This window comes from Pecten maximus, chromosome 6, assembly GCF_902652985.1.
Source record: "Pecten maximus chromosome 6, xPecMax1.1, whole genome shotgun sequence".
Classification (NCBI taxonomy): Eukaryota; Metazoa; Mollusca; class Bivalvia; order Pectinida; family Pectinidae; genus Pecten; species Pecten maximus.
The window spans coordinates 12,534,152-12,560,148 of NC_047020.1; the positions used below are offsets into that span (position 1 = coordinate 12,534,152).

The 25,997-nt window shown below is 33.7% G+C and overlaps 2 protein-coding genes across 3 annotated transcripts in view; one reads left to right on the forward strand and one right to left on the reverse strand.

The window, feature by feature from the left end:
- The window catches only part of LOC117328996 (L-ascorbate oxidase-like), a 30,422-nt gene extending 21,489 nt beyond the window's left edge, over nucleotides 1–8,933 (forward strand). Inside the window, exons 12-16 of the mRNA XM_033886657.1 lie at nucleotides 148–215; nucleotides 367–490; nucleotides 896–1,177; nucleotides 1,595–1,774; nucleotides 5,270–8,933. Coding sequence (XP_033742548.1) covers nucleotides 148–215; nucleotides 367–490; nucleotides 896–1,177; nucleotides 1,595–1,774; nucleotides 5,270–5,571 — 956 coding nt within the window. The 3' untranslated portion in view covers nucleotides 5,572–8,933. The remainder of the gene's footprint in view (nucleotides 1–147; nucleotides 216–366; nucleotides 491–895; nucleotides 1,178–1,594; nucleotides 1,775–5,269) is intronic.
- On the reverse strand, nucleotides 7,550–24,056 carry LOC117328997 (probable cytochrome P450 49a1). 2 transcript variants are annotated; one of them, XM_033886658.1, is made up of 9 exons: nucleotides 23,956–24,056; nucleotides 16,824–16,987; nucleotides 15,941–16,163; nucleotides 15,468–15,646; nucleotides 11,495–11,690; nucleotides 11,000–11,162; nucleotides 9,763–9,929; nucleotides 8,580–9,184; nucleotides 7,550–8,224 (listed from the first exon to the last, which is right to left on the reverse strand). In XM_033886658.1, exons 1-8 carry the CDS (start codon nucleotides 23,979–23,981, stop codon nucleotides 9,079–9,081), a joined length of 1,224 nt encoding a protein of 407 aa, XP_033742549.1. In that variant the 5' UTR covers nucleotides 23,982–24,056; the 3' UTR covers nucleotides 7,550–8,224; nucleotides 8,580–9,078. The 2 variants fall into 2 exon arrangements, with proteins under 2 accessions (XP_033742549.1, XP_033742550.1); XM_033886659.1 differs by lacking the exons at nucleotides 7,550–8,224; nucleotides 8,580–9,184 and having other exon boundaries at nucleotides 9,815–9,978.
- Nucleotides 24,057–25,997: the final 1,941 nt, after the last annotated feature.

The following is a 25,997-nucleotide window of genomic DNA, read 5'->3' on the forward strand; positions in this document are numbered from 1 at the left end:
GTAGGCAGTAACAAGTATCTGGTAGACAGAAACGAGTAGCTTGCTGGCAGTAACAAGTACGCGTGAGACAGTAACAAATATTAAGTAGGCTGTACCTGTCGTTTATGGATTGTATACAATGTATATGATATGTGTCATTGTTTTCAGGGAGCAGGCTACCAATAACAGCGGCTATCAACAACAAGGGTTTCGTCAGACCTTCCGTACCACTCCAGGTGTGTCTATTAGGTACTAACATACAACCATAAACCTAATCATATGTCTTATCAACTAAATGTAATGAGTTCAGTTTAGACAAGCAACACTTAATTTACAAAGAACTAAAATTATATTGTCTTTAAGCAATAATGATACTTATATCTACAGACATACCCGGACGGAAACGAGACGTTCACAGCTTGTGTAGAGCGATGCGATGAGTATTGTACATGCACCCAGGTGGTTAAACTTGATATTGGTAACACAGTACAGCTAGTCCTACTTAACATAAGTAAGTACTGTTGGTGCTATAGTCATTTAACATGTTTTACTATGTAATTGTTAGGTAAATGCTAGGTTGTGTTCCCATTGGTGAGATGACAGTACATCTTTTTCAACCTACATATCCCAAAATATTCTCTGTGACAAAAGTTGATTTAAACCTGCCATATAACACAATATCCCCGAATATTTCATAATGGTGTTCCGTCTTACAGATGTTTCACCAATATGTTTCAGCAATGAATGCTACATCTTTTTTTATAAAACTTTTTTTTTCGAAATGGCTCTGAAACTGAAATTACACCAGAAGGAACATTGATAAAAAAAAGTTTCTTCATTGTTTTAATGTAAGTTATACCATTATCTAAATGTATTAATTAATGAACAGATTCAAAGCTGTTGCATTTTTTCATAGACGACAGTCCGTTCGGCATGTCACATCCAATCCATATCCACGCTCATCGTCCGCACGTGATAAAGATGGTATATCCGGAATACGATGGACGTGGAAGGATTTCAAATCGTACCCAGGACATCCGGTGTGATACGTCCAGCTGCAACAGTGCCACATGGAGCAATTCCTCGTGGAACTTTGGTAATGTCCCTGGTGTAAACTTGGACAATCCTCCCAGGAAAGACACGGTGATCATACCCAGACAAGGCTACGTCGTCCTGCGTATGGTTGCTGACAATCCAGGTAGGTTTATTTGATCACTCAGTAAATAGTTCGTATACTTTCCAGAACACTTGGTCTTTGAACAGTTCTAATGGTCTCTATGTGAATCTTATTCGTTTGCCATATTTTAACCTTATTGTATTTTTAACCTCATTTTGTCATAATTTAAGCTCGTTTTGTCATATTTTATCCTCGTCATATATTACCTTCCGTTTTGCCGTTGTATACCTTCGTTTTGTCATATTTTTCCTCGTTTTGTCATATTTTATCTTCGTTTTGTCGAATAAGGCATACTTTTCGTTAACATGTCCGTATAACCCTTGTTTTTCAGCTGTGTCCGTTAGAGATATATAACCGTATACTTCAAGTAAATATCAATCTATAAAATGTGATCTTACAATAAAACAATGTAACACTAATATTCCGCCTTCCCCACAGGTTACTGGTTCTTGCACTGTCATATTGAAGTTCACCAGATAGCAGGTATGAGCCTAGTACTTCAGGAAGGGGAGATAACCGATATGCCACCATTGCCTAAAGGATTTCCTGTCTGTGGAAATTTTAGACCGGACCCAGCCACACAGACTACTGATAATACCAGTCGTACAACAGTTTTAGGTATAGTACAATTAATCCTTTGTAAAGTTTTCTATTTAAACGTTAAAACTTACTCTGTGCATTAAGAGATGAACTAATCAAAACAAAATCAGATTCAGAAAAATGCTGAAACAGGCAACCATTGTTTATTCTAAATCGAGTATTATATTGTATTTAATTATCTAATACTATTACAGAGGAAGTGACAAATTTAAGAACTGAAATTGCTTGTTTGTTTTTCTCTTTCACAAGGTTATTAGTACCAGGAATTTTCAAGCATTACAATAAAATGCAAATTTTCTATTTAACTATCTGAAGTTTCAAAATCACGTTTTGGTTGTAAATTTGAGAACAGAGCGATCCAAAGGTACATGAGCGTGTGCGAGATATATCTGTAGATGTCTTACTGGTCAGCTGCCCGATATGTTTTCCCCGGAAAAGTAGTCCTTATTGTTTTTCCATATTTCCTGACATTGTTGTTATTTTCTCGTTATATACAATTGATCAAAGAACGAACGAAAAAATTGAAACTCGTGGTCTGCAATGTACATTTAAGAATTTTTTTAACTGGATATGGCCACAGAGATATCAAAGCATGTCCATGTCGCCGGGTTCACTGTTAATAACGGTCAGTCGAATCTACCTTATGTGCTACTTCTATTTTACAAAACCTGTCTTCAAAGGATACTTGCCTTGCTGATTTTTTTTTTTTTTTTTTTTGAGGTTGTTCATCAAGGTCAGATGTCTATAATTACATATACCTTTATGTGTGCAATTGAACCCATAATACGATGCTTTGGAACTTAATTGTGATGTCACATGTCAACGAACGTCATTGTTTCTGGTGTCGTAGACTCCTTTATTAGTTTTTTTCCTATTGAATAGCTATTTTGATAGTGCTGAAAAGAAGGCCGACGTTCATACAAGGTGTGTTGTGTTCGTAATATAGGAAGATCGTTTCATCTAATTTTCGTTATGCCTACCAATGGTCTAGTAATGGAGAGACAAGTAGAAGTAGAAGTAGAATTCGATGACTACACGTTCAAGAGAGTGAAGAGGAAGTACTACACGAAGTTCCGGTTCTTTTCTGACGGATATCTTGACCTGCAATTTGTGCAACAATGTGGATAACGAGAGCGCTTCTTCTGAAAAAGGATGATAACTACGAATTCCTCAGCACAACACACATCATGCAGAGCGATAGTAGAGAAAAATCTCCATACCGTAGCAGGTAGAATCCTGTCAGACGTATATGTTGAGAAGATGGCCTATAATACATTCCTTCAAATTTTCCTCGTCATACATGAAATACAACTACCAAGGTCATAAATCAGCATAGCGAGAAGCAGAGAAATTGCCAAGATAATTAACAACAAACCTGGAGCATGCATTCGATACCGGTACATGGAAACAAATTGCCAGATCTTAACATGGAGTATGCAAAATATAGAAACCAGGTTAAATGTAAACCTATGTCGATCATCTCTAAGAAATCGCAATCAGAGAGTACGCTACTTTAGTCCTGGAAAAAGCAAACATTACAACGAAATACAAAACGGACCGAAAATTGTCAAGTGGTTACCAACCTGTTAGCCTTACATGTATTAGAACTATGGAAAACATCAAAGTTCAACACACGCACCTAAAAATATTTCAGCAAAAATATATTTAAATTCCTGCCCGGAAGTTCAAAAATGATATCAATTCAAATGATAATTTCTTGATGTATGGACCAGTATGCTAGATACTGAAGGAGAAGTAAATGTCGTTTACATGGACCTTATGACGGTCTTCGACACCTCATCGCCGTCTGACATATTACATATATATGTATGGCACAAGCCAAAACAACTTTGAAATGGATTTAAAACCTTTTAGGAAGTATAATCAAAAAGTAGTAATAAATGGTTCCTCTTCGAAATTGCAAGACGTACCAAGTGGAATTCATCAATGTAGTATATAAGGACAAATTCTCTTTGTTATATATATATTTATGACATGCCCCAAAAATAGTACTCCATGTCCACTCTTTGCAGATACAATTTTATTGGAAGATCAGAAACGACAAGGATACAGAAATTATATAAGTGGATTTAGATAAACTTCAAAAGTGTTCAGATGTCTGGCTCCTAAATCCATCCAAATATATCCAGTAATACTAGAAGTAACAGTTATATGGGCCGAAATGTAGAGGTTATCCATGAGAATATTGTTAGTAAAAAAAAGACCTAGGTTTAACGGTGGATTCGAATTTGAATTTTCGTACTTTCATGCAGGATAGAAGGGCATCCGTCATGCAGAAAGACTGGAAAAAACTAAACTTCCAACGCTGTAATACCGCAGGATAAGAGGTGATCTTATAATCGTTTTTAAGATAACCCGGAAAAAATGGGTTTCTTCTCATTTGTTTAAATTGTGATAAGAATGATTGTTTGATGACCTCTTCAAAGATATCATCTCTATCAACTGATAATAATAACCATTTGTACATATTAAGAGCTGTCATTGACAGCTGAACATATATAGTATATATTTTGTGATATGGACATAGAGGCTTTTAGCATTAAGTTACATTTAAATACTATTAAACCTTTAAATCCGTTAAATCAATACAAAACGACCCACAGAGATAAAGTATACGTCTCATATACATTTCAGCGATACATTATCTTATCAAACTTTAATTTTCCGTTGACATGCAGACATTGCTGACGAACTCCTCCCCCTTTCCTATCATACCTAACAAACTAGGTGCACTGTTGTTGTATCGTTATTGATTTCTGCTACCTGAGAAGACTTGCATAAACTGTTCTAAAAATACACCGGCTCTCACTATAGGTTATTTTATTATACTTGACTTCAGTTTAACCACTCGAAATTTGTCTAAAAATGGCGATGGTGATATGGAAAACGACTATAACGGTCACTTGACTAAACAACAAGTGCACCCGAACCCAAAATGTCAATATGAAGTCGGAGATTAGGAGTACAGACTACGTGATCGTGTGTAAGGCAGGGCAGGAAGTAAAGGCGAGGAATGATAAACAAAATCTTGATAAAGATGCACACTTTGTTTTTGAGGAAAATCAAAAAGTGAATTATTATTCCCCGGTATAACTCTAGTTGTAATTGACCTGTCAAGAATGTTTGAAGATGGGGCAGTTTGTTTTTATGTTCATTTTTCAGTTTGTTCATCAACTTGCTTTTCAAGATTTCAAGGTTATTTACAGATATATTTTTTCTCTCAGTTATTCATGTTCAATTATCCAGACGATCCACTAAAACAATATGGTCATGCGCCAATGTAATAATTCAATTATACTGAACATACAATAACACAGAAGTTGTTTCTTTAGTCGAGTGTATTCAAGCGGGCACACGTGTAAGGAAAGAAGAGTCGTTATTTATGGGCAAGGTTTGGCATCAATTTTATCTTTTTGGTACGTTATCATAGACATACAAGGGATTTTAGACTGCCATTGAATGTTTGATGATATTTTTTTTTATTTTGATTAGGCGCCGTGCCTTCTGCATCAGCTACAGACAATGGGTGTGCCACTTGGAATAAGCCTTACATGGTCAGTACGAGGAACCAGAGGGTCGGCTACGTTGTCCTGATTAGTATTCTTGCGGTCTCTAATCTCGCCACGCTCATTGTTACGTGTGTGGTGATACATAGACGTATAAAGATGAAGTATGTTCTTAATGTTCCATATCTCAAACGACCAACAGATCCGAATGACAAACCGGAACCGGAAGTGTTCTTCTCAAGTAGCGAGGAACTAAGCGGTTCAAAAGAAAAACTAGTACTTATGTAGTTCTAACAAAATGGTTAAAATGTATCTACACGTATAACAGAAGCTATTGACATCCTGTAGTCATCGTTTCAATTGTTTTATCAGTTTCTTAGCATTAGTATAACTGAAGTTAAAATGACTGTATTATCGGGAGATATGTTCCTGTATGTGATCTTCGTTTGTGAGGATTGAGAGCCATGAAAGAAAAAAAAACGAAAACACATCATGTTCGTTTACGGAAAGGCACTCTTAAGTGTAATATGTACGTGAATAAAAAGCTAATTTGATATGCAGACAATTACATATAATCAGTCAATTTTAAGATTAGCACATAGTTCAGGCTTTGATGTCCCCGTTCATATATTTCATGCATATTCATATTTTATGGGGAAAATTAAATTTCTTTATACACATCTTACTCTGAAAGAGTACGTTCCTTCATTTTTTATTGTCTTTGAGGACAATTGTGGTACAACACGGCTCACGAAAGTCATATGTTCCTAATACATTAATAATTATCACGATGTTTGATTTACATTGACATTAAATTGATTGACATTGCATATACATGCAAAATGATTTCGAATTGGAAACTCTGACCAATCTGTTATTTTGGTCAAAGTCTGTAGGTACTACTGATTGTGTGTGCTACCATGGCGTTATATTGTCCCAGTATATATCTGGTACATATATAGGTATATAAAACGCCATAAACACTCGCACTAATTGAGTTGATTAAAATTAATAGATTGGTAATCACAATCCACCGGACCAGCACCGAACGATCAAGTGGACATTCACTCATTCGTACCACTTTAAAACCACTTTTATACCACTTTCTCAATATGTTAGTTGTTAATGTTTGTTTGAAACGTCTTAAACACCAGTTCAGGAAAGACGACTATCATTAACAATATGGACGTGAAAAAATATTAATATATATGTTAATCTGTATCTGGTATAGAGATAAAACAGTTGAAAAACAGTTATGGTTTCAGTATTAAAGCGTTATAACGTATTTGAATTCATACCAGATTTTCATAATTGTATTTGAAGTTATATTTATTTATCTAAAATATAATAGAAATAAATCAGTGTCGGGTGAAATATATATAAAAAAGACTTCAAGAACTTCAAATAACTTCATATATACGAAAATATTATACAAATATATCATGGATGTCCATGCAATAGTCCAGAATATTTGACACGAGGTACTGGTAATCGACCAAAGTTCTAATGCACGAAGCCGAAGGCCGAGTCCAATATTACAGCGGTCGATTACCGGTACCGAGAGTCAAATATTGTGGACTATTGCACAGACACCTATGGTATACCTGTTTTATTACATAATTACTAGAACACAATTAGAATCACTGAAATCTCGACTTTCCTTTTGGCCTAGCAGTGTTGACATCTGAGTGACTTAGACGCGTGAAAGGATAGGACAAAATTCCGAAACGTCACAGGTGTTCAATAATTCGCACGTGACCAAATTTAAAAGAGTCACAGGTGTTCAATAGTTCGCATGTGACCGTGCAGTAGTCATTTTAGCCGTGCAATAGTTCAAAATATAGCTTATTTTTATAGTTTAGGAAAATCAAACGCATCATGTAATAAATTTATATATTTGTTTCCCCAATTATTTTCTGTACATGTCTTCCAATGTCCTTCGTAATACGACCGTGCAATAGTCATTTTAGCCGTGCAATAGTTCAAAATATAGCTAAAATATAATACGAATTTAATTCTAAAAATGGTTTTAAAGTGGTACGGATGGATTAATGGCCACCTGATTGTTCGGTTTACAATAACTCAAAGTTTGCCGAAAAACTTCATATTCGCAGAGGTCTGGTATCATGAACCAGATGCTTCAAAGAATCATGTTTACCAACCAACCTCAACAGTAACAACCAGACATAAACCAGTTACAACATTATTCTAATTTCACTGACCTTTCTTTTACCGTTCAATAACGAGAAAAAACACTAACAGAAAAATATCTTCACATCCTTTATGACTTTAATATTAAAAGTCTTATGAAAACTTCATAAAATTATATTTGAGTTGGGTGCAACAGGCTTGGCGGTACCAGTGGCCAAGGAAGAAGTTCCTAGATACAAATAACACAATAAAAGTTTTACAAAAGATATGTTAATAATCAATATGATTACGACGACATGATATGTACTGATTTACAATTCTGTATCCGTAGGAAATATATATATATAGACACATGAGTTAAGTATACCTTCGTATTGTGAGTAGAAATGGCCATCACATGTACAGTAATGACAAGGACGGAATATCAGAGATTTTGTTGGTATATTATGTATATAGGAACATTATGTAAACACATGAAACAGGACTTTTTAGACCTAAGAAAAAACAATGTCTAGGGTAATTTTGGACAAACATTACATGCATAGAAAGCTGTATCGAATTCGGTGAAAAATGCTTAACTTTTGTTAATTTCCTGTACAAAGTAAATGTAACTTCTATTGCACGAAGTGTCTCAATATCATCTGGCGCAATACAATGTCTCATCCACTCATCCTTATGATCGTTGCTGTAGGTGTAATGAGAATGGTTTCTCCGGAGTTGCAAATGTCTGGTATATGTATGGTACGTCGAGGACTCCATCAGGCAGGATGATTTTGTAGTTTCGCACTATCTGTAATTAAAAATGATTACGTTTTTGTAAATTTACATATTAATTTTTACTCTAGTTTTTTAGTTTAGTTTTCTAGTAATTTAGTGTATTATCATATTTAACAGATTTGCGTATTTGTGAAGATATAAAACTGCCTATCCATAAAATATATGCAAAACAATACAATGAAACCTAGATTGGCACAATGCTAATTTAGTGGCATGCTTTCAGCTCGAAAATTGCTCTGAATATATCGCTAAACTAGATATATTCAAAGAAATCGAAAATGTTTACATGTTATGTCTAAATATACAACTGAATTACGATCGCTGTATTAATGTCGTGAAACTTTGTTGTAGAATTGTAAAACAACTACCTTTGCCACACATATGTACACTTCGATTTCTGCAAAGCGCTTTCCGATACAGTCACGGGGGCCAAATCCAAACGGCAATTGTGCAAACCCGTGTATATGTGTTTGTTCCGAGCGAAGCCATCTTTCAGGTAAGAATGCTTCCGGATTAGGAAAGAATGTCTTGTCCCTCCCGATTACACTGTTTCCTCCAGCAATGACACACTTGTAATGAAAGTGGGCGTGTTCATTGTATTTATTGATAACAAGCTCTTTTTATGTCTTTATTGTTTATTTATAAGATGCTTCTGAATTTGTTTTAAAAGATTGCCATAAAAAATTATATGTATTTTGAAACAATAAAACTATCAAGCTTTATCAAGTGTTATAATTATATTATCAAATTAGCGACCAACACCTTTGTTATGATTATGTGAGCATAAGTTAGCGACCTTCCGACTTTTTTTCTGATTATCTGAGCTACCTGTCTCTTTGTTCTGATAATTTGAACGACCTACCCCTTCTATTCATTATTTGAATGACTTACCCCTTTGGGAATGTTGTATCCCAGTAACTGGGTATCTTTTTGGAGTACCCGTGTGCTTCCAATAGATACTGGGAACACCAATCTACAATATGATATATTAGATGGTCATGTTTTTTTGTGGTACTGCTACACTTTATCGTCTGTGGCTACATGCGAACTAATGTAAATTGAAAACCAAGAAACCGACATCTAGATGTCTTAAATAATCTCTAAAAATGGTCGTCTATTCAGCAGAAGACGCTTACTCTTCTGGACCATCTGATCTTATCCTTGTTTTTTTTCTGAACTCTCCATTCAATTCTATGTTTTTGTTTGAGTTTGAATTATGTTTTCATTATTATGAAAGAATTCCTTGTTTTTTTTAACCAGATAGTACCTTTTTGCATTGATATATCCGCATTTTATGTATATATAGAGCCGATTGAATTGTCATGTGAAAAAGCGACTCTTTATCTATTCGGGGTGTCTCAAATTTAATGATATTAATTCCATAAATAGACGATGATGCAGTTTAAGGTACACACTGATAACGGTGATATAGAGCTAAGATGGGTGCACTAACAGAAAGGTAGTGTTCATTATCTTATGTCGTAGTTATTGCGAACGTGTGATGTACTCCCATGTTTGTGATAGGTGATCAGGGATTCCCAATGTACCCACCTAAAGGATTCCTTGAGACATGCTTTAAGATATGGCAGACGGAGCAGTGCATCCTCCAGTATAGGGCCAGACGCAGGGACTTGATCCCGAATCTCTTCAAACAGTTTTTCTTGTTTATCAGGACTCCGTGCCAATTGGTAAAACAGGAAGGTTAGGGCCATGGCTGTCTGCACGTGAAGACGAGATACGTGCAGATTATCTAGTATGCAGTCATTTCTGTCAATAAGGCGATACCGGTAAAATAGGAGATGTGTTCGGTACAGGCAACTTTCATTCATGGAAGAGCTGACAGAAAATGAATTAGCAATATCTTCTTGCCATTTTACACACAATTATTTACATTTGCTTATTCATACTAAATATAATTCTAATTAAGTATAGGTCTTTCTCAGTGTGTCCCATCAGCGATATTTTGCGTGTGTGTTTAAGCCTTCAAAAACTATATTACCACCAACTTGATATGTCATATAAACAAAAGACGAATCGGTAATCTCCAAATATATCAATTTGTTACTGAAAATACGAAAACAAAATTGAAAGCATAGCCATTCACTCAAGATGCTCTTACGGTTTTCAATTAATATATATTGAAATATCGTGGAAAGAAAAACATATGTTGCTAGTGCATAGACATTTTTAGATGAAGATCTCTTTATAATAAAATACCTAGTACTTGGTATATGTCCTTATTGAATAAAGCCCTTTATAGAATATCATATAAGGACCTATACCAGGTATATCTATTAGGTATTGTTTTATTCTACAAAGATCTTTACTGAGTATTATGCATTGTATTATTCTATATAAAGACCTATAGTAGGTATAAGGTATTGTATTATTCTATATAAAGACCTATACTAGGTATAAGGTATTGTATTATTCTATATATAGACCTATAGTAGGTATAAGGTATTTTATTATTCTACATAATGACCTATGGTAGGTATTAGGTGTTGTATTATTCTATAAAGACCTATGTTATTTATTATGTATTGTATTATTCTATTAAAAGGCCTATAGTAGGTGTTAAGTATTTCATTTTTCTATATATAGAGGTATTGGAATTTTATTGTTATTATTCAATTTAAAACTAACAATGATATTTAGTGTTAAGGAACCGAATGAGTTTACGCTTTGCTCACAAACTCAGATTCGATACATCAATAAAAAGAAATCAGTAAGTTGTATTTAATTGTTAAATCATGTAATTACTGCCACAAAGAATATTCCTCCGTACCGAATCCAGTCCTGCTATGAAGAGGTCTACTAAGTTCTTGGAGATCATTTCAGTTGTCATACCCGGGGTATTGATCATGTCCATCATCAAGTTTGCATCGTCAGTATCGGTTGTTTTGTTCCTCAATTCTAGTTTCGCTCTTTGTAGGTGTTCACCAGCAGTTCTGAATTAAGAAAATATTACGTATGAAACAAAACTTTTTCATAGAATTAAACTTATCCTACTGCTCATACATTTTCTCCTTTCTAGTTTACCGAGAACCTTTGGTACAGAAAGAGTGTTACGCTTATGCTTTTAGTGTAATTACGAAAATAAGCAAGGAAAGAAGTTGTTAGATACGATTTAATTTGAATTTATTCGTCATCAAGAAATTTTCCATTTTTGACTTTTTTAGAGATACAGAAAATAGAAGTGGTGAAAGGGCCTTAGATTCCAATGATTTCTACACCTTCAACAGGGGGAGCTATGTGTCATTCACCGGAAGTGAAATCAAACCTCGTCATGAACGTGATATGCTCCACAAATCGTCTGTAGGAGGGTGTTTCATACAACAAGTACCAAGGTACAGAGTACATCGATTCCCCCAGAATTCCAAAAAATCCCCGCACGTGTTCCAATATGGCTGCCTCTTTGCCACCAACTTTATTTCTAATGCAGCCGAGTCGCAGACCAAAGCATAATGTGCCAGACCCTGGAGGAAGACACATTGAAATTTCGAATATACTGTATTTAGGTACAAATAGGACATAATTAATGTTTATATATTATTATAAAACAACCAAGAAGCATGACAATAAAGTGTAGGTAAGGATTATACAAAAGATACACAGATAAACAACTAGGGCAACTTAACTCCCAAGATCTTTAAATGTGGCTGAAGAAATCCGACATTTAGGTTCAAAATGTTTTTGTTTTTTTACCCTTATGCGCAAATATTGTGGTAAACAATCCATATATATATATATATATATAGAAACTCGAGAACATAACCTGTTCCAATTTTATAATAAAAATCGTGTTTTTAGATTAGTGAGCGTCACAATGGCAATATAAATTTATGGTTCTAGGATTATAGATTTTAAGCCGATAAAAGTGCTAACTGATAAACTTATTGACATAGCAGTCTCTTGAAGAAGGAGGTGGTGTGTGGTGTGTATGTGAGTGTGTGTGTGTGTGTGTGTGGGGGGGGGGGGGGGGGGGGGGGGGGGGGGGGGGGGGGGGGGCAATAAAATGTCATATTTTCTGTTTATCTGCGGTTGTGTCATAGTTACTGACTGAAATTAAAGACCAGTGAAGAAGTTTTTCATTTCAGTTTTATCTGCCTAGACTCCTTTGTAATATACTGTATTAGTCATCAGCCCACTTATAAATATTATATAAATTATATGGCAAAACATTTTTTTTCATTTAAACGTTACTATGGCAACGGAATTCGCAAAAGGTATAGAAACGTAATATTGTGGTTAGAGAAACGTATGCAGGTGATTCCATCTGAATAAAATGAAAGATATGTGAAACTGTACGACGCTTAGACTGCTGTATTAGCAGAAAATATCTAAGCTGTCTTAAGACTGTAGGTTTGCTTACATCGTGCCACCATGTCTCATCATGTCACAATATCATAGCACCGAAATCATATATCATAAAATGTCACAATATCAAAACATCATGTCACCATATCATAGCACCGAAATCATATCATATCATAAAATGAACTAATATTAAAGCATCATGTCACCATATTGTACCATCTGGTCACCATGTTTTACCATCATGTCACCATATTATACCATTTGATCACCATGTTTTACCATCATATCACCATATTATACCATCATGTCACCATATTATACCATCATGTCACCATATTATACCATCATTTTACCATATCATACTATCTGGTCACCATATTATACCATCATGTCACCATGTTATCATGTCACCATGTTATACCATCATGTCACCATATTATACCATCATGTCACCATGTTATATCATTATGTCACCATGTTATATCATCATGTCACCATGTTATACCATCATGTCACCATGTTATACCATCATGTCACTATGTTATCATGTCACCATGTTATCATGTCACCATGTTATACCATCATGTCACCATGTTATATCATCATGTCACCATGTTATACCATCATGTCACCATGTTATATCATCATGTCACCATGTTATACCATCTGGTCACCATGTTATATCATCATGTCACCATGTTATACCATCTGGTCACCATGTTATACCATCATGTCACCGTGTTATAGCATCATGTCACCATGTTATATCATCATGTCACAATGTTATATCATCATGTCACCATGTTATACCATCATGTCACCATGTTATATCATCATGTCACCATGTTATATCATCATGTAACCATATTATACCATCATGTCACCATATTATACCATCATGTAACCATATTATACCATCATGTCACCATATTATACCATCATGTAACCATATTATACCATCATGTCACCATATTATACCATCATGTCACCATGTTATATCATCATGTAACCATGTTATATCATCATGTCACCATATTATACCATCTGGTCACCATATTATACCATCATGTCACCATGTTATATCATCATGTAACCATAGTATACCATCATGTCACCATGTTATATCATCATGTAACCATGTTATATCATCATGTCACCATATTATACCATCATGTAACAATATTATACCATCATGTCACCATATTATACCATCATGTCACCATGTTATACAATCATGTCACCATGTTATACCATCATGTCACCATGTTATACCATCTGGTCACCATGTTATCATGTCACCATATTATACCATCTGGTCACCATATTATACCATAATGTCGCCATATTATACCATTTGGTCACCATATTATACCATCATGTCACCATGATATACCATCTGGTCACCATATTATACCATCATGTCACCATGTTAAAGTATCATGTCACCATATTATACCATCATGTCACCATATTATACCATTTGGTCACCATATTATACCATCATGTCACCATGTTACACCATCATGTCACCATATTATACCATCATGTCACCATGTTATATCATCATGTAACCATATTATACCATAATGTCGCCATATTATACCATTTGGTCACCATATTATACCATCATGTCACCATATTATACCATTTGGTCACCATATTATACCATCATGTCACCATGTTACACCATCATGTCACCATATTATACCATCATGTCACCATGTTATACCATCATGTCACCATATTATACCATCATGTCACCATGTTATATCATCATGTAACCATATTATACCATAATGTCGCCATATTATACCATCATGTCACCATGTTATAGCATCATGTCACCATGTTATAGCATCATGTCACCATGTTATACCATCATGTCACCATGTTACACCATCATGTCACCATATTATACCATCATGTCACCATGTTATATCATCATGTCACCATATTATACCATCATGTCACCATATTATACCATCTGGTAACCATGTTAAACCATCATGTTAGTATATAATATATCGCCATATTATAGAATCGTGTAATCATTTATGGTATTGTGGCATGTTATAATCATGTCAGTTTTGTATATCCCCCGAGGCTGTGCTCATTTTGTCAGTTTGTTGTCCACTCTATGCAGCTTCTCAATACCAGCGTCTCTTCACAGTTTGTTAGTTGAGATAACAATGGTCTGCCTCACAGCTCCCTATTGCATAATGTCAAGTTACTGTGGTGTTTCGTTCAAATAATACTGATTTGTGGAAACTTTGGATTATTTATTTTGGTAAGTAATGAATGATAAAATTGTGATTTTTTTTTTGCCAGTTTGTTTTTGTCTGCAATTGTATTAACCATGCAGTACTATTTCCATGTAAAATTCATGTGTCGACGTTTGCTGCGTTGGGTGTAGGACCACGCATCACTTGTACTGTATTGATAAAATCGTTCTTTACACGATTCCTGTTAAAATGGTAGAACCTGCATAAAATTGAGAATACTAACTACCACTCTGATGAAATACATAATTATTTCTCTCTACATTTACGGTTATGTGAGCTACAATATCGATTCCGCGTTCAGAAGGTTACGCCGGCTGAAACACGACGTCAACAATCACGTGTTTATTCACCTCAATAGCTCAATAGCTTCACGAATAATAGAGATATGACAATTCGACGTGATATTGGGTAGAAATGCGTAGTTTGGAGATAAGGGGTAAAGGAAACAGCAGATGCTGAATAGTCGACCAGATGGAATGATAGAGTCATCATCTGTTGTCCCTCTAGTACTATAAACACAGAGAGGCTTCCAAGCCTAAAGGAAGAGGTCGGTGAGAAGTAACAAGTATCACAACTGCTGTAGTAATGTTATTATGTAACAGGCGACATTTTGCAGATAAGAATAGAACTAATCAGTTGATTAGCGTTTTATACCTTCTGTTGAATACTCCAGACAGGGTAAAGGTAGATTTTCCATTACATTATTTTCTTTGAATTTGTCCACGAAGTCATCAGCAACCTCGCTCAATTTGGGTATAAACTTTGCCAGTGTCTGTGGTTTTTTCAGTGTCCTTTGAGCTGGGCGTCTCATTTCAAACCATTCTTTTCCTTGTCTGTTAATGAACGGCAAGGTACGCATGAAACACACAGACTAAATACTTCCTGATTAAGCTAAGCATGCATTCACTTACCACGAGCATTCTATTCCTTGAAGATTTTACAAAAGCACGAAGCTTTATAGCATCTTTTAATACAAAATAGCAGTTAGGTACAGTAGAATTAAATAGATGTTATATGATTTACATTTGTGCCGTCGAAATAACTTGTAACTAAACCACATTAACTCTTTTACTTCTTTATTTTTTTGATGTTTTATCATTACCGGATCACCTTAGAATACTGCTTACAAAATGGATACTGATGGACATGACTGGCCTTTGAAGTAATGTTCTAGAAGCATTATAGTTGGTCGCTGTGGATACCGTCCCTCATTCCGGAAGGCCGTCTCGATGACTGAAGGTTCAAACAAAAACACCATCCAGCGCTTGCCCATGCGCACTTTACAGATGGGACCATAACGGTGTTTGTAGTGCATCATCAGTTGATCCAGGCGAGTGATTTTAAATTGAGCTGCATGTAAAGTTTGAGATGATATTTTCATATGTAGCTAAGATTCCAAATCAACGACACAAGATCAATTCAAAACACTAACAATACAGCTTACCAACAATACATGTATATATCTATATGTTTGTGCAAGAAATATCGCAAAGAACTGAAAAATCGCAATCATTATACATACGTATGAGACATTATTGACGAAATCATCATGATTTATCGTCGATTTTATGTGTTTCTTATGAAAATATATAATTCGATCAAATGACATACATTAAACAGGTATCATATCGTAGACAATGTCTAAAAACCAATCCCGACATTTGTCGCGTTCAAGTAGCCTTTTTGTCATCATTGCCAACCCACCCTCCCATATCTTATACAACAGGACATATGTTCTTGTGTGGTGGTGCTTATAGGAGCCTCTTTCATCTTTGAGATGGTGAAATATTATCAGTTAAAAATGGTATTTTTTTTATTTTACGTTTGTATCTATTCCTTTAACATAAACACGACAATGACAGATTGGGGGACGGAAATCAATGAGAATAGGAATGGACATCATTCTACACTCGGTATAAAGTTTTTTATTCCATTTATAGTGTATAGGCTGGGTCCATAATATAATTTCAAAACTCAGATACACTGGAGTAAAGGTAATTCTATAATTACTGAATGGTTTCAGCTGTAGTCGTAGACCAATGTATGGCCACTGGTAGATCCCCGACGGCCCAGGTATGTCCTGGAAACCTCTGATGGCGTCTCTCTCTGCTATGTCAGTATTGGTCACCACATTTCGTCGGCCACTTCGAACTGAGCATATGGTCACCAGGCGTCTTAAAAGAGTATTTACTACAACTAAACACTACAGTTTGTCAATTAGCTGCATAACAAAGTTTGAAAAAGTCCGAAAGTGTCCCGTAATGTATGTAACACAAACATTAATAATAAATCACGGCTTTTATATGACAAAAATATACTAATATTACATAATGTGATATTATGAAACTATGATGAACAAAAAATCGGTTGTGGTGATCAAGTGATATCGTGCAAAAACTGATTTTATTTCCAAAGCAGGTAATAGTGATATTTGACCCGTTTAGCGTTGAGCCATCTCAAGGGCCCTTATATGGACACAATTACATAGTAATGCAATAAATAAACTACAATTACAGTTGCATTGATTGATTACACTACAATAACTTTACCATTATAATTAATTTAATTACAAATAAATATTTTTTTATTTTAAATCATATTGAACAAACATCTACATGTAAAATATGCAAATTACTGTTAAGAATTTTTGCTACTGCATTTTCATTCGCACATACATATATATCCTTACATACACACATAACTCCTTTCAACCACAATTATAAAACAATTTATCGTTTCATTTACACCCATATACTTGTCTTTACACACTAGATTATATACATGCTCACACTTAAAATGACCGACATATGACATTAAAGTTAAGTTAAAGGAAGAAAAAAATGATAAAAATGTGGAGAGTAACATCGATCAGAAAGTTGTTTTTAGTTGCAAAAATAATGTTTGTAAACTGTCAGGAATTAGGTTTGGTTATCGAATATCAAGTAGCTTGCCAATGCGTTTACATTTAAGGGTTTATTAAAACACATCGTTCTTTAAATGCATTATTTGATGATAAGAATTATTACATTGTCAACTGTATCATTAATACCATCATTCGTAAGTCAAAAAAGAAAAGACTGCTTGTTTATGACAAAAGGAATATAGATAACATCTTGTTTTTCTTTCTGAGTTACAGAACGTACACATAAGACTAAATACTATACCATACTTAAACAAATTAGAATTTGTGATAAGAATATGATGGGATATGCGATATTGAAGTTTTGTATTTTTGTCACTTTATGTTGTATATTTGACTCCTTCCTCATTCAGCAAATAAAATCTGTTCTTTCCATTTTCCAGTGGCAACAGTGTCTGTTTTGTTGAAAATATAAAGAATCTTGAACCATCGGCATTTGAGCGAAAGCAATGTGTATAAGGAGGTAGCAAAGGGCCAAGAACTGGTTGGACATTTGAGGTTAATGGTCTGACAGACATTTCCGAACTGCAGATATTAACACTTGGACCTGGCAGAAATTTGTACGTAATTGATATTTTGGTGAAACTTCTTCAAATGAATAGAAAGTAGTCAAACTAGTCAAAATAGTCAAGAGTATGAAGAAATACAAAATCTAAACTATTTCCTTCAAATGGATCACAGGCATAATAATGCATACCTCTATCTTATGAAGGTACAATGGTATGATTGTAGAATACATGTACTAGAAATAATAATGATATATGTATTATACTTAAATCAATTTTAAAGTATAATTGGATTTTGATTACAATTAATGGATTTCTAAAATATAATGTGTTGAAATATAATTACATGTAATAATTTTTTTCTTCAATTACAAATTATATCCAGTTACATGGGGGGAGCGGGGGGAGGGGGTCGTAATTAATTGTGACTAATTACAATTACACAAATTACAATGACGCCAACCCTGCTGATAATTGAATTTCATCAAAATATACCGTATTTTTCTTCAATGGGAATGACGTTCCGGTTTGTGTTAACCAAGTTTATTTACAAGTCAACGTCTTGTACCAAAAAACTTATTTTTAGCGAATTAAACTAATGTGATATATATTACAATTTAACTTTTTAGTTCTAAATTCCATGACCCATTTGTAAAATCGCGGCCAGATAGGATTGTTGTGTACTTCTATAAAAATACTACTGCGATTCGACGACCGAAATTTGAAGTGAGTAATATTGAATGAATTTGGGGTGAATTTGCCGAGTAATAATAGTAGTATTATATCGGGAACATTTAATAGAACATCAAACTCTTGAAACGAAACTTGTAATTTAATTGACCACTCTATTGATTTGGTGACTGTTTTTTTTTTTAAATGATAGCATTCTAATCACAGGTCATTATAATGAAAATATATCACCTATTGTTTTATTGATATAGTTTTGTTCAACTTGTTGACGAACCACTCATTTTACCGAACATATATCCTCTCCCTTTTAATGATAAAATTATTTAAATGTTATTAAGAATGTTGTTGTCGTTATTACCCGGCTGATACTAGAATTCACTGTTGCATTTACACATTTTTAGATATTGATAATAATACATTGAATATATACATTGAAACATGTCTTATAAGAATGGAGATTATTAAATTTGTAACCATTGATGATATTGTCTTAATTCTACAGTTATAGAAGTAGCAAAAATGTATTTCTAATAAAATCATTTTAATTAGACATAAGAAACCATCATGGATACATAATGATGCTAGAAAATTAATGAAGGTTCAGAAAGGTTTAAATCGAAAAGCTAGAAATACACAAATTCCACATCATTGGCAACAATTTGAAAAGACAAGATGTGTCGGTGCTATTAGAAAAGTAGAAATGTGAATATAAACTGGTAAAATAAAGTGTATGTTTTCACCAACAAGAGATTGTTGGAAATCATTGTACACTTTTACAAACGTATCTTAAGTACTAACATTGATACATAATTATATAAATTCAACATTACACAGCTACAATGTGATATATATTCACCATCAATGTTTAACCGAAATCCATTCACCACCAAAGTTTAACAGAAGATCCATTCACCATCAAAGTTTAACAGAAGATCCATTTACCATCAAAGTTTAACAGAATATCCATTCACCATCAAAGTTTAACAGAAGATCCATTCACTACCAAAGTTTAACAGAAGATCTATTCACTACCAATGTATAACAGAAGATCCATTCACTACCAATGTATAACAGAAGATCCATTCACTACCAATGTATAACAGAAGATCCACATAGAAATTCTCCTGTGATAAATATTTCCGTTATCCTTCAGTGTTTTAGTCTTCTGACCCACCCTAATTTTAAAATGTAGAATTTATAAAAGCAAATTATCATTTCCAAACCTCTTTTACAGTAATCTGAATACATTTTATGAACTTGATAGCTTACTATGTGAAACCACGACTCCTCTACCAATACACTAGTCCATCTACCGTTGACAATAAGACAGGAATGTTGTTTTATGTCGGGTAATAATGAGTACAGCCTCGTGTCATATCTTAGGAACTGGCTATGACTGGTGAGTTATCAACATGAACTCTTACCCGTACCGTAAGCAGACCCACCTATATATGATTATTTCATGTTAAGTTTATTGATAGGATTTTCAGGAATGTTTACTTAAATATCACTTTTGATAAAATGTTTTATTATTTATATATACATTGTGTGTACATATATGTATATTATTTTGCGTTTCCTATATATGCACGGTTATATCTAAATAATCTTAAAACTGATAAAAACTAATTATTGACTTATTTCATTTTTTTTTCTAAAGTCAAGAGCATGAAGAAATACAAAATCTAAACTATTTACTTCAAATGGATCACAGGCATAATAATGTATACCTCTATCTTATGAAGGTACACTGGTATGATTGTAGAATACATGTACTAGAAATAATAATGAATTTAAGATGTATGTATTATACTTAAATCAATTTAAAAGTATAATTGGATTTTGATTATAATTAATGGATTTCTAAAATATAATTTGTTGAAATATAATTACATGTAATTCTTTTTTTCTTCAATTACAAATTATATCCAGTTACATGGGGGGGGGGGGGGGAGCGGGGGGAGGGGGGGGGGGTCGTAATTAATTGTGACTAATTATAATTACACAAATTACAATGACGCCAACCCTGCTGATAATTGAATTTCATAAAGATATACCGTATTTTTCTTCAATGGGAATGACGTTCCGGTTTGTGTTAACCAAGTTTACTTACAAGTCAACGTCTTTTACCAAAAACTTATTTTTAGCGAATTAAACTAATGTGATATATATTACAATTTAACTTTTAAGTTCTAAATTCCATGACCCATTTGTAAAATCGCGTCCAGGTAGGATTGTTGTGTACTTCTATAAAAATACTACTGCGATTCGACGACCGAAATTTGAAGTGAGTAATATTGAATGTATTTGGGTTGAATTTGCCGAGTAATAATAGTATTATTATATCGGGACCATTTAATAGAACATCAAACTCTTGAAACGAAACTTGTAATTTAATTGACCACTCTATTGATTTGGTGACTATTTTTTTTAAATGATAGCATTCTAATCACAGGTCATTATAATGAAAATATATCAGCTATTGTTTTATTGATTTAATTTTATTCAACTTGTTGACGAACCACTCATTTTACCGAACATATGTCCTCTCCCTTTTAATGATAAAATTATTTAAATGTTATTAAGAATGTTGTTGTCGTTATTACCCGGCTGATACTAGAATTCACTGTTGCATTTACACATTTTTAGATATTGATAATAATACATTGAATATATACATTGAAAGGCATGTTTGTCTTATAAGAATGGAGATTATTAAATTTGTAACCATTGATGATATTGTCTTAATTCTACAGTTATAGAAGTAGCAAAAATGTATTTCTAATAAAATCATTTTAATTAGACATAAGAAACCATCATGGATACATAATGATGCTAGAAAATTAATGAAGGTTCAGAAAGGTTTAAATCGAAAAGCTAAAAATACACAAATTCCACATCATTGGCACAATTTGAAAAGGCAAGATGTGTCGGTGCTATTAGAAAAGTAGAAATGTGAATATAAACTGGTAAAATAAAGTGTATGTTTTCACCAACAAGAGATTGTTGGAAATCATTGTACACTTTTACAAACGTATCTTAAGTACTAACATATTGATACATAATTATATAAATACACCATTACACAACTACAATGTGATATATATTCACCATCAATGTTTAACCGAAAATCCATTCACCATCAAAGTTTAACAGAAGATCCATTCACCATCAAAGTTTAACAGACGATCCATTTACCATCAAAGTTTAACAGAATATCCATTCATCATCAAAGTTTAACAGAAGATCCATTCACTACCAATGTATAACAGAAGATCCATTCACTACTAATGTATAACAGAAGATCCATTCACTACCAATGTATAACAGAAGATCCACATAGAAATTCTCCTTTCATAAATATTTCCGTTATCCTTCAGTGTTTTAGTCTTCTGACCCACCCTAATTTTAAAATGTAGAATTTATAAAAGCAAATTATCATTTCCAAACCTCTTTGACAGTAATCTGAATACATTTTATGAACTTGATAGCTTACTATGTGAAACCACGACTCTTCTACCAATACACTAGTCCATCTACCGTTGACAATAAGACAGGAATGTTGTTTTATGTCGGGTAATAGTGAGTACAGCCTCGTGTCATATCTTAGGAACTGGCTATGACTGGTGAGTTATCAACATGAACGCTTACCCGTACCGTAAGCAGACCCACCTATATATGATTATTTCATGTTAAGTTTATTAATAGGATTTTCATGAATGTTTACTTAAATATCACTTTTGATAAAATGTTTAAATTTGTCAACATTGATGATATTGTCTTAATTCTACAATTATAGAAATAGTAAATGTGTATTTCTAATAAAATCGTTTTAATTAGACATAAGAAACCACCATGGTTACGCAATGATGCTAGAAACTTAATGAACGTTCAGAAAAGTTTACATTGAAAAGCTGGAAATACACAAATTCCACAGCAACAATTTAAACAGGCAAGAAATAAATGTGTCGGTGTTATAAGAAAAGTAGAAATGTGATTATATTTTAAGTAAACTGGTAAAATAAAGTGTATGTTTTCACCAACAAGAGATTGTTGGAAATCACTGTACACTTTTACAAACGTATCTTGAGTACTAACATTGATACATAATTACATAAATTATAGCGATGATAAACAAACGGCAGATCTGTTTAATAATTACTTTATAAGCCAGTCTACACTTGTGTAACACTACCACGTGGTCGAGATACCCTAAAAAATAAACTCGAAAACAAGTTTTATATCTGAATGAACAAAATGCTGAAAATGTTAAACTGATTTAGTAATTTGAATTCTTCCTAATGTTGAAACAAATCTATTGACTATGGTAATGGTATAGAACTCTCTATATGGAGAGTAGCAAATGTTAAAAAGTCTTTAAGAAAGGTACTAAATTATATCTTTGATAAGTATAGTTGGCAAACTAATGGGAAGGGTATTTTAAAACTTGTTTATAACTTCTATATATCTTTTTTCGCAAAATCGCACATCAGGATTTTCTTCAAATGTTTGGCAAAACAAATGATATCGGGAGGGCTTTAGATGCGGGTAAAGAAATTAAAGCTGTATTTTGTGATGTTAGTAAAGCATTCATAAGGATATACGAACGTGTCCAAACATATAAATTTATATTGGCAGAAGTAAGGGAAAATTTGTACATTGTATGATCCTTTTCTGGTCCGTTTTACAGCCATCCTGTAAACAATGCGCCGTTGAAATATTGTATAGAAAAAGATTCCCGATATCAAAAATAGTATCCTTCAATATATAGATCTATCACGCTGATGTCAAAACAACGTTGATATGTTGGATTACTATACCACTAGGTTGTCATGCATCTATCCATTTCTTTTCATAAGCTGCTTAGTGAGTCTTATTTGTGTAGGAAGAACAAGAAAGTTATCACCGTAATATATATAGAGAGAATACCAAGTATTTGTTTAGTTTTGTATTGTTTAATGTCTTTAGAAATGGCCAATATTGTTATTTCCATGTATATAGTGAATGGTATAACAAAGAATCTTACCTCTTTAGTAAGTGTTGCAACATCATGGATGACACGGCTGTTATGACCACAAATCTATTTCAATCGTCCATATCTAAGTACCCTGCTGACCTAGTGATAAGTGAACGAGGATAGAGATAAAGAAGGTTGTCTTACACAAACAGAGATGTATATCCGGACCATGGGGTCACAATGCGGCTAGGGACCATTCACACATCTAAACCCTAACGGCCACTTAAATTTCAGAGCTTTGCAGAAAAAAACATATATTCCGCGCCAGCAATATATGTATGTATGCAAAATGATCTGGCGTTTACATCCATCATATGTGGATAAAGTTCAAATTATGGTTTAAAATCCCAGCCTTACCGACAGCTGCAACATTTGGATTGAGAACAGCATGTGTTGCGTGTAGACAGGAAATATATTTCCAAAAATCCTTTTTTGCAAGTATTGATTTTAAATGGGTTTTATTATTCTTTTTTAATCCGGTAAATACATTTACATGCTTTTATGTTTTATTTATTTTTATTTATTTTATATTGTATTTGTTTTTTACTGTTAGAGTCGGTTTTAATAGCTCATTAGAGCTAATGTCGATTTGTTGTAATATGTACCGACTATAAATAAAGTTTGAATTGAATTGAAAAAAAGGAAAAACAAACAGTGTATGGAAATAATAATTAAAAATGAAATGTTCACAACATTATCAGCATAGTTAATACATTTCTGTGCACATCATCTACTTTGAATGACGGACTACAATGACGTGCCTCATACTTGGAACTAAGCGAATCATTACCCCTAGTTACAGAAATTACCACCAGAGGTCTCATATTCCAAACTTCCGCCGAAGAAAAATTTATACTGAATATAACTTTTTTCATGTAATAGCACTTTATTTGTAGTCTTGATAGTTTTCATAAATGCATATATAGTTCAACTACATCATATATGAACCGAAAGAAACTACAAAATGAACTGTGAAAGGAAATATAACGAAAACGAAAGTGAGAGATTGTGACGTCACAACTCGTAGGTGATTGTAATATGGCAGGCGTAAACGCCTCCATAAAAAACTAAACATGCGAGATTTTGGAAATAATAATTAAAAATGAAATGTTCACAACATTATCAGCATAGTTAATACATTTCTGTGCACATCATCTACTTTGAATCACGGACTACAATGACGTGCCTCATACTTGGAACTAAGCGAATCATTACCCCTAGTTACAGAAATTACCACCAGAGGTCTCAAATTCCAAACTTCCGCCGAAGAAAAATTTATACTGAATATAACTTTTTTCATGTAATAGCACTTTATTTGTAGTCTTGATAGTTTTCATAAATGCATATATAGTTCAACTACATCATATATGAACCGAAAGAAACTACAAAATGAACTGTGAAAGGAAATATAACGAAAACGAAAGTGAGAGATTGTGACGTCACAACTCGTAGGTGATTGTAATATGGCAGGCGTAAACGCCTCCATAAAAAACTAAACATGCGAGATTTTTGTCGTTATTTCGTCAATTGAATCATGTTCTTTGTGATATATATTTTTTTCGAATCGTCACCCGGAAGAAATAAAATGCATGGATTAATTATTAATACACCGTTAGCCGCAATTTGCATACGGCCGCGTCAATTTTGGAAATCAAATAGCAAAGAAACATAGAGACATGACCACAAACAGCAGCTATTTTTTAGACAACATACCAGAAATACGGTCCGTTAGATCAGAGATACCTTGTTAGGCCAAAACGGTGCTAACGGGGATGGAACACAGGGGCACGTCACTATCGTTGACTTTGAATTTGCTTGAGGTGTCTGTTTAACTTATCACTCAATCGTATGCAAAGTAATAGATAGTGAGTGTCCCTTTGATACGAACAGCAGATTTATGTTTTTGTGTTTGAGTATTATAAACATCCATGTGTCATGTCTCAACTCGGGCTAGTTATAACGAAGTTTGGTGACTTATTGTGATTACTCCGTTTCTTCTTCGAATTTTATTCAATTCGCTTTAACTCTTTTACTATTTGACGGAATTATAA